Source organism: Prinia subflava, chromosome 1 (genome assembly GCF_021018805.1).
Source record: "Prinia subflava isolate CZ2003 ecotype Zambia chromosome 1, Cam_Psub_1.2, whole genome shotgun sequence".
In the NCBI taxonomy this organism is placed as follows: domain Eukaryota; kingdom Metazoa; phylum Chordata; class Aves; order Passeriformes; family Cisticolidae; genus Prinia; species Prinia subflava.
In genome coordinates this window covers 130,350,942-130,368,202 of record NC_086247.1, presented here as the reverse complement: position 1 = coordinate 130,368,202, position 17,261 = coordinate 130,350,942, and the positions used below count along the sequence as shown (strand labels likewise).

At 35.2% G+C, this 17,261-nt stretch overlaps 1 protein-coding gene across 1 annotated transcript in view; it reads left to right on the top strand.

Moving 5' to 3' along the window:
- VPS50 (VPS50 subunit of EARP/GARPII complex) overlaps window positions 1-17,261 on the top strand; it is a 69,502-nt gene that overhangs the window by 16,337 nt on the left and 35,904 nt on the right. Inside the window, exons 9-16 of the mRNA XM_063412226.1 lie at window positions 296-378; window positions 1,980-2,022; window positions 4,702-4,800; window positions 7,726-7,866; window positions 11,001-11,136; window positions 12,866-12,963; window positions 13,633-13,727; window positions 14,360-14,458. Of these exons, the coding sequence (XP_063268296.1) occupies window positions 296-378; window positions 1,980-2,022; window positions 4,702-4,800; window positions 7,726-7,866; window positions 11,001-11,136; window positions 12,866-12,963; window positions 13,633-13,727; window positions 14,360-14,458 (794 nt within the window). The remainder of the gene's footprint in view (window positions 1-295; window positions 379-1,979; window positions 2,023-4,701; window positions 4,801-7,725; window positions 7,867-11,000; window positions 11,137-12,865; window positions 12,964-13,632; window positions 13,728-14,359; window positions 14,459-17,261) is intronic.

Below are 17,261 nucleotides of genomic sequence, written 5' to 3'. Positions count from 1 at the left end.
ATGTTAGTTGTTCTGTAATAAAAACCTTGTGATGTGTTTTTTATGTATGGATAAGGAAACAATACAGCAAGTTATTTGCATAAAGTCATGTAATACCTAGTGTTTTCAGAGGCTGCAATTATAAACTACTTGCACATTAAGTGCTGCAGTAGACCCTCACTCTTTTCCTTTAACTTTACTATATAGACAAAGAGGAGAGGCAAAATACTTTATTCTTAATGTATATACATAAGCACACAAGCAAAAATATTGCACTGTTGCTTCAGATAAGCTTTCAATTGTCTTTTATCCTAAGGAAGAGGATTATCCAGGAGCTATTCAGCTGTGCTTGGAATGCCAGAAAGCTGCCAGCACTTTCAAACACTACAGTTGTATCAGGTACGGTGACACTGTGCACGTCAGCTTCTGTATGATTTTATTTGTAAGTGGTATAAAACAGTGATCATTGATTCTCATTCTCTAAAGAAAGTTTAATTGAAAAGTCATTTTCAGCTTAGAAAAGAAAAATTGAGGCAGTTATAAAAGCATAAGTATCCTCTGCAGTTTCCCACCTCCCTCTACCATGACTAACCAGTCTTCACAGTCATAACAGCACATAATGAACGTTTAGACTATATAATTGTTTTATAACTGTTGTAATATGTTGGCAGGTAAAGTTTCAACTTAAAGTGAATTATGACTGTGCTGCGACCTCCTGCCTAAAGATACCTGAGCTGATTTTTTAAGGAGAAGTTTTTATTCTGGAATTAATTTCCCTATAGCAAGATAGGGTTCTGCAGGATAACTTACCCTGATTCTTGTCAATGAAATTAGCAAGTGCAGAGTTTCATGCTGACATGAAGAAATTGCTTTCAGAACCGAAACTAATCCAAATATCTGCAGTTTCTAACTTAGAAAGACTTAATGTTTCCATTGCTTAAAAAAAAAACCAAAACAGAAATAGCAGGAAATGCCCATAAACTCCAGCAGGAGACGTAGTAACATCAGATTATTATGGAGGCCCTTCTGTTTGAAGGTTCATTGCATGTGGAGAAACAATAAAGAAATAGTGGCTATTCTCTTTAGTTTAATGGCAGTTTTTTTTGAAGAAAAGAACTATTTTTTATGTTTAAACTTTTCTGTGGAGGGTGTTGTACCCAATTTATCTAATGGAACAAAAAAGGAGGGTGATGGGTATAGCATTTAAGTGTAGAGAATTAAGCAGAGATGCTAGAATCTGTCTTTTGATAATTATTGTAGGCCCCTAAGGAGAAAATTCACAGCACAGAAGGAAGTTGTCTAAAATCAGATATGGTGATTATTTAATGAAAACTGTGCTTTCTCTGCTAAAAGAGACTATCCTACCTATTTCTTTGTTGCTTTGACCCTTCCAAACAAAAACATAGTAGTCTTTTGTTTTGTCTTTTTTTTAATTGCTGCTGTTCTGAAATTTTTAAAACTGATTGTTGCAAAGTTGCAGTGGTGCCTTTCTTTGTCTTAAATAGTTTCTCTTATGGTAGCTATTTTTGTTAATTTTTTATACCAACTTTAAATTTTTTTCTGAGAAAGCTTAATGTTTTTTTCTGATAGCATTTCTGTAAGGGATTCCTGAGCAACGAGTAAAAATTACTGTAGTTTGCAAAGACTTGACAGCCCTCACCCTTCTGGGTATGTTCTGCTGTAGACCACAGTGCCAAACCACAACATTTAAAGCAAGTTTCTTGGGGGTTGGGGATGTCGTTGAATTCTTGGTGAAATCCTAGCAAGATGGAGTCTTGTCTAGATCCTCCTAACCCTGCTGCATTATGAACCTGGAATAATGTGCCTTTCCACATGGCAGTGGGGTGATGGTGATAGTGTGACACAGCAACAGCAGCTGAATGGTTATGATGAATTCCTGTGTTGTGGCTCAGTAGCAGGGTTTTTGGAAATGAGGAATGGTCTGAAAAGTTTATACAATCAGCAGTTTTATTCTAAACTTTTTTTTCATTCATCAATAGTGAGTTAAATTCAAAACTGCAAGACACCTTGGAACAAATAGAGGTAAGAATTAATAACTGATGTTTAGTGTATGTTAATACTTAACTTCTAAGTATGTGCTAGTATCTTATCTCTAAGTACTAACTAGAGCTTTCTAGTAAAATGTTGTTAGCAATTATAGAATGTGTACATTTCTTTCAAAGACTCTCTTTGGATGCTGTAGCCATTCCTGTTCCTGTAGACTTTAGTGGTGTAATCAACCTAAATGCTCTGTAATATGTTATTATATGATGACCCAGTCCATTTGTTGTGTTAGAGCAGTCAAATTAAGAAAGTCACATAACATTTGAAGTATTGAACTTGTAAAGAGTTGTGAAAAGTAAATTATTAGCAAGCCAGTAGGTTTGGATAAGCTATACAAGAGATCACATGAAAACCTTGGAGGTCAGCAAACTGGAACTGCTGGATAGGACCACTGCTAAGCTGTAGGAAATAAGACTTGAATGGCTGTGAAGGATGAGACTAAGGTTGGTTTAAGTTGGTAGGTAGTATCACAAAAGCAAAGTAATATAAAATGTTAAGTGTCTTCCTGGAAGCTGGTGGAAAAAAAAGGAATTCTTTGGCTCCACTACTAGGTAATTTTGAGCTGGAACTTGGCAAGCTTTTTGTAAGAAGTCTAGCAGTGTAGGTATGTATAGTGTGTGTGTGATGCATGTAATGCATACACATGCAGTGTTTAGCAGGAACCTGAACCTATTTGAGCAGCTGTCTACATCCGTTGTCATATGTTCTTCAGAAAGTCAGACTAGCACATATTTTATCTTACCTTGTTATTTAATTCCCTGTAAAATTAAAACTTTGTCAATTTCCTTCAGTTATGTCTTTGTACTTCAGCTTTTCTGCAAAGGTTTTTTTGTGCCTTTAGTCTTTCTCTGATAGTGCTTTATTCAGAGCATGGCTGGTTCAAAAGAGCTGATGGAATGACAGTTTTCTTCCCACTCTAACACAGGCCCTGTGAGAGTGACCACTCATTTTTTCCTTGTGAACAAATACTGATGTTGCTTAAAAGGAGACGTGCATCTTAACTTCCTTCCAGTAACAGCTTTGAAGAATAAATTCTGGTCTTACCAAAATATGATAAAATGTGCCGTATTGGTTGGTGAAAGCAATTCACAGCTAGCTAAATAATCACGTTCAAGATTTTTATTTATTACTTGTGAATTTATAAAACCATTTTACTTTCTTCCTGTGAAAGTATTTTCTGCTGGAGTTATGCCTGTGCATATGGAAGAAACATAAGTCATCCTGGGGTCCATGGAGTATTGCTGAGAAATATATGGTCTAATTAATATAGAGTAATATTCTGCTAGTTAGAATTTCAATAATGAGTCTTTTCAATAGTTGAGTGCCTCTACTTAAGTCCATTACTTTTTCCTTTTTTTGTATTTTTTTAATTTAGAGTTTAATATAGATCTTACTTTTATACTATGTTACAAATAAAATGCAAGACAGCTGTAGTGGAAGGAACTATTGAAAAATGTAACAGAAAATATTAACATTCCATGTTTAAGGGCTCTATTCATGGGCAGTTTGATATCCCAGTTTTTCTCTTTGTACAGCTATTTGGCAAGAAACAGCAGAAGGATTTTTTTTTTTTTTGTCTGAAGTTCAAATTGCTGAGTAATGTTTTAGAGAAGTTCTGAATCTTTAGTTTACTTGTCTTTTTACCATTTGGCTTAGGGAAGAAAGTGCAACAAACAACTCCCACCAAATGTCGAGGATTAACACCAAAAATATTTTGTGGCTAATGATGTGATTAATGAAAGTTTTCCAATGGTTGAAGTAAAAATACATAACAGAGTAAAGCCCCTCTACTGTGGTTTCTATTTCGAAGAGCAAGACTGGTTTGCAAGATCATTAAATAATAAGAATTGAAATGGTTTTAGTATCTAGCAAGGAAAGAAAATATTTGTTAGCTGTGTATGTTATTATATGTTATTGATTAATTCTATTTTTATTTTTTGCATTGTTGGTTGAAAATAACTAGAGTTAGGTTGTGTATCTGAATATATTACAGCATCTACATGAGAATTATGTTATTAAGCTACATAGTCAAATCCTTGAAAGCTTTATTAGCCGTTAAATACATGATCCTTCCTGTTGAAGTTTTTTTTTCACTTAGTTTGCATAATGGGTGAACTTCATTTGTTCAGTGCTGTTCAGTATGCTCAGACACAGCTCTGCTGGCAGAACCCATATTTGTGTGTCTCTTTTTTTTTTTACTCTCTCAGGTCCTAATTGTTGTGCTGATGTAGTATTCTATAAATGGCTGTCTTGTCAAAGAACTTTTAATTCAGATCCTGTTAGTTCCATTTAAGAGATACTGTCAGAGGGTTAGGAAGTCTATAATTGAATTGATTGAGCTGAAACCCCCAGATCAGGGTTTTTCTTATTGAGGTTTCTGGCCTTCTCAAAGTAAACATCGCTTTGAATTTGACTTCAGTGTTCTTGTTTGTTCTTGGGAGTGGTGGAACTCTTTGGCTGACACTGAAATGTTTACATTGCAAGAAGTAACACTTAAGCACCTCATAACAGTCCAGAGACTCACAGTCTTGTTTACTTTACAACCATAATTATCACACTGTTATATAAACATCTTCCTCGCTTGCTGTTGTTCAAGTAATGTATTAGTTGGCCTGTTTTTATTTTGTGTTTAACACATTTTGTCTTTCATTTTTATAGGAACAGTTGGACGTAGCACTTTCCAAAATATGCAAGAATTTTGATATCAATCATTATACAAAGGTTCAGCAGGCTTACAGGCTGCTTGGAAAAACACAGGTTAGTACTTACCTTCTGAGGAAGTCACAAAGAACAGACATGTCACAGCATGAAGCTTTGACTACTGTGATAGAAATTCCTTTTCCTAATTGTTGTGGTTTAATCCCAGGTGGCAGCTAAGTCCTACCCAGCTGCTGGCTTCCTCCTCCTTGGTGCAGTGGCAAAGTCAGAGGGCAGGCAGGTGTTCAGTCATCCCCAGGACAGCAGCACTCCATCATGTGTAACAGTGACTTGTGAAGACAGGCTTCATCACTCCAAACATCTCCCTGTTCTGTCTTCTTGCCCCAGCTTTTGTTACTAAGCATGACACCACATGCTGTGGATTATCCCTTGGGGCCAGCTGTCCTGCCTGTGTCTCCTCCCAACTCCTTGTGCACAGCCAGCCTGCTCTGGAGGGTTGGGGTGAGAAGCACAAAAGGCCTTGACCCTGTGTAAGCCCTGCTCAGCAATGCCAAAACATCCCTGAATTATCAACACTGTTTCCAGCACAAATCAAAAGCACAGCCCCATACCAGCTACTGTAAAGAAAATTAACTGTGCCACCCAAACCCAGCACACTAATGCTGAAGGGATCTTCCCAAATATGTGTATACAAAGGTTTTTATAATGCTCATGTAATGAACAGTACTTGCTAAAGGTAAGCTGTATGTTTACTACAACATGTAGTTTTTTGGACAAGTTATAACTGTAACAGTTGCACATTTCAGCTCTGTTTATACTGCTGTTTGCACTACTCATTCTATTTGGTCATGTGAATACTATTTTTTATAGCTAGGTCTTCTGGATTGTGTACAACCTCTGCCTTGAGTATTTCCTCTTAATATTGTACTGTTAACATGATGGGAATGGAACATGTGAGGAGATAGATTTTTGCAGTAAAATACATCCCATGTCATGTCAAACACTCACTGTGGATGTGTCTTAAAAGTTACATCTGAGTGTGCCTAGAGCATTTTCTGTATATAAGAGTAGACCTAAGTTCTCCCATAGGATGGAGTTCTCTTCTGCTTGGGGCACTGCCTTGAGGCTTCATATTGGTTTGTTTCTCTGAGAAGGCAGGTAGCCAGTTTCCTTCAGAAGGTATGAAGTATGGGAGCTAATATCAAGGTCCTGTGAAGTAAAGGGCATAAGGAGACATGAAAATCTTTGAGGCATGTTTTGTCAGTGATCAGTGCTCATAATACAGGCAGAATGTGGTGGTGCCAGTGTAACAGGGATTGATTTATTTAGGGAAGAGATTCCCCCAGAAAGCTTTAGTTGCTAAAGATCAAGTCAAAGCACCCATCCCCTGATGAAGATAGGACAAGAACCTCAATCATTTTTTATTATGCTTGGCTTTTTTAATGTTCTTTCCAGATTTCAGGAGCATATCTAATATAAAGTTGCCTCTCTTGGGTTTGTTTAAAATGTTTGTTTGTTTTGCTTCTTTCTAATTAGAACCTTTCTTGCAAAGTTAGGTTCTTTTTTTTCCTGGCTGGACTGTAGTAACTGTATGCTCTGCAATAGAATAGAAATGGATTTATCTTCCAATACTTTGTTAATGTGCAGATCTATTGGAATGCCCAATGAATGCAACTTAAGATCAGGGGAGAGGATTAATTAGATTTTTTTTTTTTTTAGCGCACTGTATTCAATTTCTTATTTACTGAACAAAAATAGATCCTGCATGTCAAGTGCATGACATGTTGAGAAAGGCAGATATTTCTTGGAGAGGAATGAAGTATCTGACAAAACAAAAGTGTTACTTGTTTCTGCATGGTTTTGCTTGCTTCATTATAGAGTGACTTGGTTTTGACACTCATTTTATTACAAGTAAAGTATGTACTTTGAACTTGTCCTGAAAATAATTTAGTTGTATTGTTATTCAGATCTCTCCCATATTGACCTCTTGTCAGTAAACAAAATGTCAAGATCCTTCAGTATCTTCAGTACTTTTCATTATTTCATTTGTCATTCTGTTTTCTTTGGCTAATTCATGTTAGGACTAGCTATAAAAGATGGGCTGTTTTCAGTAGGATTTAAGCAGAATTACTTCATTTCTTATGGAGTGATGGAATTCTCAGCTCTTGTCAGTAGCGAAAAATGTCAAATAGGAAACAGTGAAACCGAACACTTTCAAACCTGCTGATTACATGCATGTGAAAACAGTGAGAAAATTCAGTTTCTGAAATGGAATAATGTTACATACAATTTATTAACAACAGGGACACTTGGGAAAAATCTTGACCCGAAACTCTCACATGATTATGGCAAAACTAGTATGTTACGTAGTCATCATAGTCATTAGTCCTTAGTACATATTACGTTTTCCTGGAAAAGGTAGTCTTTTTTATTTTTAAACAAAGGTCTTTTTTTTTCCACCAAAAAGAGGAGTTTTATAGGAAATTTATTTATATGATGTGCGTGGCTTTCTGTAATACTTAATTGTACTTTGGGTTCTTCACTCTGGCAAGTGGATGAAGACTTAGTAATCGTGCTTTTAATTTTAATGATTACAAAGGAAATATTTTTGATTTAGTTAGCAGTGTTTCCTCTGGTCGGAAAAGCATGAATCTCAATTTCTTTTTAACACATTATCAGTGATTGGGAGGGTAAATAAATGTGTGAGTAAATTCTATAATTAACAATATGATATTAATATTTACTAGGGACAGTGTACAAAAAAGTGTAAATTACAGAGGGAAAATGGCAGAGAAAACTGATTTTACTTGCAATTCCTGAACTCTTTTATTATATTAATTAAATATTAAATATTATAATATTGCTACGATCTGTGTTAGGTATTTTTGAGACAGAGATTGGAGGGCATGCTTACAAGTGTTCAGTACTGAAAAAGACATATGTTAAAAGATGAAGGCTAAAAGATGATGGCATATGACAAATTGAATTTTGCTCTTTGATTTTATGTTACTCCATTTCTTTCAGACAGCAATGGACCAGTTACATATGCACTTCACCCAAGCCATTCACAACACTGTGTTTCAAGTAGTCCTTGGATATGTGGAGCTGTGTGCAGGAAACACAGACACCAAGTTTCAGAAGTTACAGTACAAAGACCTCTGTACAGTATGTAATTCTTGCATATATATATGGTTTTTAATCTGAATTTTTTCACTGTTGTAGGTATGCCTTTTGTCAGTAGGGAGTCAGTTGTTAACCCTGTATCTGCTCTAGATTCTTAACACTTTCCTTAATATAGCTTATGGCTGTTTGAACTATTTGTTACTCATAATTTAATGTTGATTTTGATTACACTAAATCTTAGCTCCTTGGAGTTATTGTGCATTCCATCTAACAAAGACCAACATTTCAAAATGTGTGTGTCTTCAGTGTGATATGCTAGGTATTGAAATAAGTATTATCTTTGATTGTTATTCCAGTGCATTTAGGTAGTGTTCACAATTTCTCTGATACTGCATTTCAGTAAGAATTCTTATAAATATTCTGATTTAATTGGAGTCTTCCCGTTATTCCTGACTTTGTATCATTCACTTTTCATTCTCACATTTAATTTTGCACTTTTGATACCAGGATAAAGGACAGCTATAATATTGAGATGCAAAAGCCTGACGATAGGCAGATCATGGGCTGGGAAATATATATGTATTTTCCTCTACTACAAATTATAAGTGCAGTTTTTTGCATATTTTGTCATGCTGTTAGAATAAATTACTGTAGTTTGAATAGCATTTTTAGTTCACTCTTTTAGTTTTTTCACTTGGGATTTTACTGTTATGCCCTGAGAAATTTTCTAAAACTTCAGTGAAGTTTTTCAGGGAAGAAGAATGTGAGATATTTTTGGTGGTTCTAATGTTGAATTACAATTTGAAATTATGTTTCTATCTTGAATGTTATTTACAATTTTTGTTCAAGTCACAGACTAAGCCCTCATCATACTTCATCAACTTAAGGACCCATCCCATCCGTTGCAATTTATTGAATTAAAATACAGTCACAAAGACATTAAAGTTCATATTCTGATCCATTTTCTGTTCTTTCACTTCTGTTATCTCCGGGGATCATGTAGCTGTCACTAGTAAAAAACACATCTGCATTGTAAATCATTTGATTTTAAAGAGGTGCTTCTTTGACTTAAAAAGCTTACATAATCCAAGATTCATAGAAATAAAAGTGTGATAAGCAAAATAAATCTATTGGGAATAATTGACTTAAGTATTCATGGACATAATGTGTAAGTTTCTGTATAGTTGGTATTTCCACTTCACTGAGATGAATTCTGTCTGCAGAAAGCCAGCAAACCCTGATCTTTGTTCTCCAGACTGCAGTCTTTTCATCTCTCTGCTATAAGCTTTCAGAGTGTGTTTTTATTTTTGTTTCTTAGTTTCTGATGAACTTTTCTTCCAAGGTTTTTTTTTCTTTTGCTTTACACTTCTGTATGTCCTTCAGTTTATTTCTCATTCCTTGCTGATACTAATGATACTAAACCCATTTATTTACACTTACAAACTACTACTGAGCTGCTTCTGATCAGTTTTAAAGTACAGGTTTGTGTGTTGCTGTTTGTCCTTATACTTGAGCATGTGGAGGGATCTTTCAGATACTTGGAAATACCCCATTTTGTAATACACAGAAAGAGGGTGGCTTTAACTGCATGGTTACAAAATTATTACCTCATTATTTCTATTAGTTTTTACTTATGCAAATGCTTAATGAGATGGTGCTTAAGTTACTGTGACCCTGCAATAGCTGGCATTCTGTATAAAGGAAGGTACTCAGATTTTGGGACTTTATTGTACTATGAATCTTGCTGTACTTGCATTGAAATTTACTTGTTAAATTTGTCATGACTATCTTGTTGACCATTAGATATGTAGGGACAGGCTGCAAATGGGAAATTTTGGTCTCTTACAAACCATCCTGTTCAGTGTTGGTTGTTACCTGTTATATTGCATTTGTAAAACCAGGGTGCTGAATAAGATGAACTATCATAGCAATTCAATTTCTTATTTCCTGTAGAGAAAACAGCAAATTTTCATCTCATTCATTCAGTTGTTGGATAATAAATTGTTTAAGACTGGAATATGAACCTTCTTTCTCTTCATTTAGTTCAAGTGAGAACCCTCTTCAGGCTGCCTAAGCAGTTAAGCCAGGATGCCCTTAACATGTAAAGGGTTATGGGATACTTTAATTAAGCAAGGGAAGTCATCTAAAATTGAAGTATTCCTTTTGAGGCACATATTCTGCTGTGTATTTCTAAAAATCTGTCAAAATAAACTCATCTCTCTTATTTCCACTCTGTATGGGTAGTGGGGGACTATAGTGGCTTTTTTCTTTCTTTTGTTTTCATCTTTTTAGAACTTAGATACTGGATATAATAATATAATGTGAATCTTTTAAAAAAGAATAATGTTTTCAGAAATTCTTAAGCATTTATGAAAATTAGTGCCTGTGCACTCATAATCACTGTTTCATTGTTGAGTGTTTCTTAGCAATATGCTATGATTTTACATATTTTCTTTTTGAATATTGCTGGACCGGGGCAAAGCTTGGCTGTTTCAGTCTCAAGTTTTGATTTTCTTTATTCTAGTATAAGCTCAAAGAAATTCAATTGTTTCCTTAGTTTAAATTGAATTATTTTGATATTTAATAAGTAATCCGTTTTTCCTGTCCACCTGAAAGTCAGTATGTCTTCAAATATAGTGATTTGCATAAGCAAACTTTGGATTTTAGATACTAAAAGCCCTGAAATACAGTAAGAGTAACATTTCCTGGTAAGTTAATAGAGAAAACTGCTGAATTAGCAAGTTTTTTTGTTTTTTAAACTGCTTCTTTAAAGGTCATTGTACCCAGTGGGGTATTTGCCAGGAAGGCTTCTCTGTAGCACTGAAGTACTAAAGTGTGTGTTGAACTGACACACAGGGGTGGCTGCATCCCTCTGATAGTGAGATGGCCTTACTTCTGTATCTGTGCCACTGTGAAATAAATATGAGAGGTAGTTAATATACAGGCCAATTGAGAAAATGAAAAAAAATATGCTGACAAAAACACTTTGTACTGTTGGACAGCATTAGATTAGTTGACTAAAATCAGTAATCTGTCATTTCTTAGGATACATTGGAAGATGATACTGATATGTCTCAGCTCAGCTGTGAGTTTGGAGACTTTGTTAAGGTTTGTGTTGCTGCAGCAAAAAATGAGCACAGTTTTGAAGTTTCAGAGTGCTGTTTTTTGTTCTGTAGCATATTACATCGGACAGCTACATCCCCTGCCTTGCTGATCTCTGCAAAGCCCTCTGGGAGGTCATGCTCAGCTACTACCGCACCATGCAGTGGCATGAGAGCCACGACCAAGATGTGGCAGCAGTTGTGTCTTCTGGTAAGAAAATCCTGGAAACAAAACTTCTGGGATTTGCACATAACTTATCTTGTACTTGAGTTATTAATTTATGTGTTAGTGTCTTTGTGGTCTTGACTCAGCGCCTTCAGCATTTTTCCTGATAGTGTGCATTAAGGACTAAAGCACTTACTGGATTGTTTTACTCTTTAATATAAGGTTAATTTTTTAATGAATATTTGTATGTGCCAGTATTGGAGATGGAAACGATTTTATTTTAAACAGAGCTTAGGAGAAATGTCCTTGCCTTGTTGTGTGGAATCTTAAAAAAAAATTAAAAATATTTTAATATTATTTAAAACCTATTTTGCATTGCTGGAGCTGTTTTTTCAGTTGAAGCCGTTCCTTGAGATGAAAGTTTTTATAGCTATATCAGATGTAAAATTCAGAGTTGAAATATTTGCTTTTGTGATGCACTATGTGAAGAAAGATTGTAAAGTTTTGATTGAATTGCCCATTCTCAGTAACATTTACATTTACAGTTTAAAGAAGATATTTACATTTTCTTCTCTTGTGCCCATTTTGCTGTGGTTTTTGCAGATGTAAAATCAAGCAGGTACTATAGAGAACTTACATCATGGAACAATGATCACAGTAGACTCCTAATTCAGTCACATATGCACTTATAAAACGAATTTCCCTTAGAGTCATTACTTGTGATAGCCCGAGGAAAGAAAACAATCTGCACTCTAAAGCCTTCTACAGGAACCATTAAGGCTAATAAAGTGATGTATACAGTTAGATGCATAATTTTAAATGCACTGCTTTTAAATGCATGCCAGAGTGTTTTGGTATGTTTACTACTAACCTTCTGTCACTCCTTTTTTAATTTCCTGGAGATATGGCTCAGCTATAATGTACAACTGAAATGCAGTTATCTGCTGAATCACTTTTTCAAATACCTCAGCAATGATAACAGAAGGGAGTTTTACAAGTACAATTTAATTTCACAGGGACTATAAATATCTACTGATTTTTTTTTTCAAAAAAAAGTGCTTATTCTACAGTAATTATTAAAACTGTACATGGAATTCTCATTTCATACTTACTGATCTAATGGCTGTGATATGTGGGAAAGTCAAAGAGTAAAATTCCTGGAGAATGGGCATGTATGTCAGAGGGAACCAGGGAGGCAGTTCAGGAGATTTTGCTAAAGTTGTTCCTCAGATAAGCCCCATAGACTGGAGCAGTAGTGTTCAGTAAAGTTCATAATTTAATAACATGTCCAGCCATACCTTATGGCTCCAGCTGAAAGAAATCAAGTAAGGCCAGCATCTTTCTCAGTATTCATATTTCCCACATCTGTTTTTTGAATTTCAATGGAGGTGCAGATGTAGAAGATGTCATATTTTTGTTGTTCCCGTTAAATTTCTATAAACATTCTTATAATAGGCCATAGTTCTTTTTCTGAGAAACATACTCTGGAAAGGTTCAAATCAGAAACCAGATGGTTGATGAGCAGATCATCAATGTATATGACACTATTCTACTTACAAAGAGTATTTGGTGTGCAGGTGATGAAACTCTGCTGTCTGCATTTGCATATAATGCTTATATGTTATAATTATTCATTTCCATTCAAAAGTTTAGAGCAAAATAGCTCTTCTGGAGTTTGCATTATCAATAATATGGCAATAGCTAAGGAAATGTGATTCTGTGTAGGATAACTTTCAAAGCTTTTGGAAATATTTACAATGCCTTTAACCTAAAGTTTCAGATGGCAACAATGTGATTGGAACTGAAGAGAACAGTTTTGACCGCAACTATGTAAAAAAGAAATTGGAGCATGGGCTTTCACGAATATGGCAGGTATGGGCTTTGAAATTTGTTTCCCCTAAGTATTTATTCCCCTCTTCTTCCACTTTTCCTATATTAGTTATGGTTCTATTTTAGCTCATTTTCTTAAAGAAATGTCTCCAGGTTTTTTTTTTTTTTAAGTAATTTGTTTTCATTTGAATGTATCAAGACCACAGAAATATCATTTCTATGACTCAGTGGTTGCGATGCTTCCAAACTCAGTCAAGATCACAAAACATAGTAAGAGGACTTTTAGTCTGACCCCATTTCTTTTACAATCTATATTCTTTCCATGTGCTTTTCTCTGTATCCTGCTTTATATTTTTGGTAGAACCTGGAGCCTTGTGAACCTGACTGGTTTCGTGGTATTCCCAGTGTGATTGCTGGATACATTTGGTGTGCAGTGTCATCCAAACTGTATGATGAAGAAGCTGAGTTCTGTTTTTGTGTTGACAGTAAAACATCTAGGAATGACTCTGTGTTATAGAGTGCTAATGAAACTGATTATAAAATTATTTTAGAGAAATTACCCATGTTACAGAAAATGGAATTCTATTCTAAATCTCAAAAAAAGAATTTACAAGTGCAAGCAACCAACAAGTGTTAATGAACCAGGCATCCAAGCCTTCACTTTTTGTCTTCAGTGTATTAAGGATACAAAAACTTGTTTGTGTTTTGTAGGATGTTCAATTGAAAGTGAAAACATATCTTCTGGGAACAGATCTGTCTAACTTCAAATATGATGACTTCATATTTGTACTTGATGTTATCAGCAGGTATGCTGGTGTGGTCGTAAGACCTCTAAGTATGTGTCCACAAACAAACTCTGATAAGATGGCACTGTTGATTAAGACTGATATTTGCATTTTGATGCCAATTTCATTCAAATGTGCTGATAGCTTGAGGAGCAATTCTTCTATACGTGAGAGTTTATGAGGATGTATTTAGGAGAGGTAGCATGAACCACTTTGCTGCTAATTGTGATATGTTTCAGTATTGTCTCCTTTTAAGATATGGGATGTGCAAGTCTAGCAATTTTTTTTTAAGAGCTTTTAAAGGGAATCTGAGTCAAGCAGAAAAAACACTGTAGTACTGCCAACCTGTACCATATTATATCCTTCTCTTTTGGTAATAAAATGACAGATTGAGATTGTGAACTGATGGCTTGCCCTGTGTAGCGGGCTCTCAAAAATACATTTATTTGGCTTATGGCTCATTGTCTCTGTGTATATGGCACACAGTGATAGGATTTGAAGGAAAATGAGACATGGACTTTTGTGGAATGCAACCTTAACATTGCAGTGTAACATTGGTGCTCTGCATTTATGAAGATACAACTACACTCACAGCTGGAACAGCAGTATTAAGAAATCAATAAATATGTCTAAACTTTGTTTTATTACTCTAGGCTGATGCAGGTTGGAGAAGAATTTTGTGGCAGTAAGTCTGAAGTTTTACAAGACTCTATCAGAAAACAAAGCGTTAACTATTTCAAAACATACCACAGGTGAGACTATTGTATGTGCAGTGGATGATTCCAATGACATTTATTTATTTTTGTTGGGTAAACACCTTCCAAAGGAATTCCACTGCATAATGTTTGTGCTCTGAGGTTGACAGTAGAGTATGTTTCCTGATGAGAATAAGGCTCTGAACCCTGGAGAAGGGGAGAGGATTGAGAAGCCTGTTTCTGCTGTGTTTGTGGAAAACCATAGTTCTGCAGCAGGGAAGCCAGATAAAGATGAACAACTTCTTAGTGTTAGAATTTCAGTAGTTTTTTAGGCTGCCTCTTGTCTCCTGGCATTCTGAGGAGGAATGCCCCTGAAGTTCATACTTTGTAGCAGAATTGTGTCTTCTTTTTCTATGCTATTGCTTAAGAAGACTCATCATGTACTACTATGAAATGTTTTTTCAATATGCAATTCTGTCTTGCATCAAGTGAGATATTTAGAACTGAGTTTATCCTTTTGTGTCATGTTTTCAGGACTTGTTCATTGGCAGGATCTAATTACATTTCAGTCAGCTCTGTTGTCGTATCTGGGGCCAGTCATATGTTGTCATGGACAGGCATTCTCTAGGCCCAGATATGATATATGGCTATAACAGCAGCAAGACTTACCTTTCTATTTATTTCTTTCAGTTGCCTTGATTTTACAAATGTTTTGGTTTGGGTGATTGACAACTTTTTAATTCTAGTTTTCTGGCATTAAATTCTTTCTGGTGTAAAAACTAGGAAGATATGAGAAAAAATACAGTCTTCCATGCTCTAGGGAATGCTTACTTTCCTAGGCTTGGTCTGTTGTCCTCTTATTTGGGAGCTGTCAGGCAACTAATACATCGAGAGCCAGTTGAAAAGTCTGAGACTTTCTGCCTAAAATCCATGAAGTATAAAAATTAGGGCAGGAGAACACGAAACAGTGTCTGAATTCAGAAGCTGAGAATGTGGTTTGGAATTTCTTCCAGCTTTGGTAGTTTGTAGTTAGGAATTATTTCTGGCCTTTTGATGAAGACCTCAGTTCCAGCTGTCTGAAAAACTTGAGCCTTAATCAGATCTACATTATGTCTTGCCAGGAGATGCCTGACAAGACAATATTTTTATTTCTTGAAATTTTTCTGAATCCTGAACTGAATTTCATGAATCGATTTTGGTCTACCTAACCATCTTTTACTACACTGACTTATCACATAATGCCTTGTTAGATTAAGTAAATATAGTTTTGACTGTTATGGTTCTGCTTATGTTTAACAGCTTAAGGAATCATAGACTAATTTTCTGAATTATCTTTGAGTAAAATAAAGGTTAAGGAACATTGATGGAAGATGTATAGAAATAGTAATTTTTACTTGTGTTTTCTTAAGATAATGTAGTTCTTGTGAAAATAAAATGAAATATTTATTGACATGAATTAAATTGTATGAAACCTTTTAATACTTTCTACATGTTTTGTGCTGCATGGGTATTGTGAAGATTAATTGGGTGATTTTTTTCATCATCAGAAGGAAAAACATTAAAACCCCTGTCTCAGAGCTATGTCCCATAGGTGGTTTTATATAAAAGCTTTAAGCATTTTGCCTTTTCAGAGCAAGCTAATGTAGCTTTCACTTCTCTTGTGAATTTAATTGGAGGGGGGGAAAAAAGCAAGAGTGCTTTTAAGAATTCGTTAGTACATGAAAGCTATACAGAGCTGAAATGCCTAGAGTCCAGGAGTAATCAGTTCTTGGTGTAATTTGACTTGTGCCCTCCTGGGCAGTGTAGTGTTATAGAGAACTGCCAACATAGACAAAATATTGAAAGGAATCTGCTGTGTGATTCAAAAAACTTAGAAGAGAACATAGTACTATAGCATACAGGAAGGCTTTTTTTGGGTGCAAGTTGATTGTTCTAATAAATCAGAATGGGCTTTTCACAAAGAGCATCAGTAAGATGATTTTTGAAATGCAGTTTACTTTTTGTACTGATACATTTTTAAAATATCACTTAAGCTTTTCAGAGAATGAATGCATCAGGTCTTCAAGCTTTCCCCTTTCTAGACGTATATGCTGGTGAAAATTAAGAGCATATGTTGAAGTACTCCGTCAGAGCCTTGGTTTCAGATTTGAAATGCTACAAAACCTGTTGTGTGGCTTTTAAATGTTTGCTTTTCTATGACTCTTTCACCTTAGTCTTCCTCACAAAGACTTTTAATCTCTAATGCTGGTTTTCACAACATCTCTATCTGTTCTGTTCTGTTGTTTCTGTTCTGTTTCTGTGTTCTGTGAGATCTGCAAGCTATACTCAATGCCCTGAAAATAGCACTTGAAGTCTATTTGTATTTAACTGGTGAATTTAAATAGGCATAGCAAACTGTAATCACAATTCAACACATTGTTTATCTCGTCATGGCAAGCAAATTTTAATTATGGTTGTGGTTGTAGTTCATTACTGAGGTTGTGGTATTCCTAGAACATTTTATTGCTTAATTAGAAACCCAGTGCATAATCTGCCAACTGTTACTTGTTAAACAAAACAATATGCCCTATTTTAAGAAGAAAAGATAGAGCAGTGTGATTCAAAAAAACATTCATTTTCCTGTATGCTCCATTTACGTGGCAAAATTTTTTTCTTTAATAAAGATGTTTCTGCTTATGACAGAGTGGGGGCTTTTCTAGTGATTGAAAACAACAGGAGAACTGCAGAGGCGTAATTGCTTGATTACTTCTCTTTATTACTGTATTGATACCAAAGTAAAATTAAGCTATGAAGAAAACTAGCGATTAATAGCTGTTTATATTTTTTCTTTGAAAAGTTGAAATGTCTGTAGAATATTAGT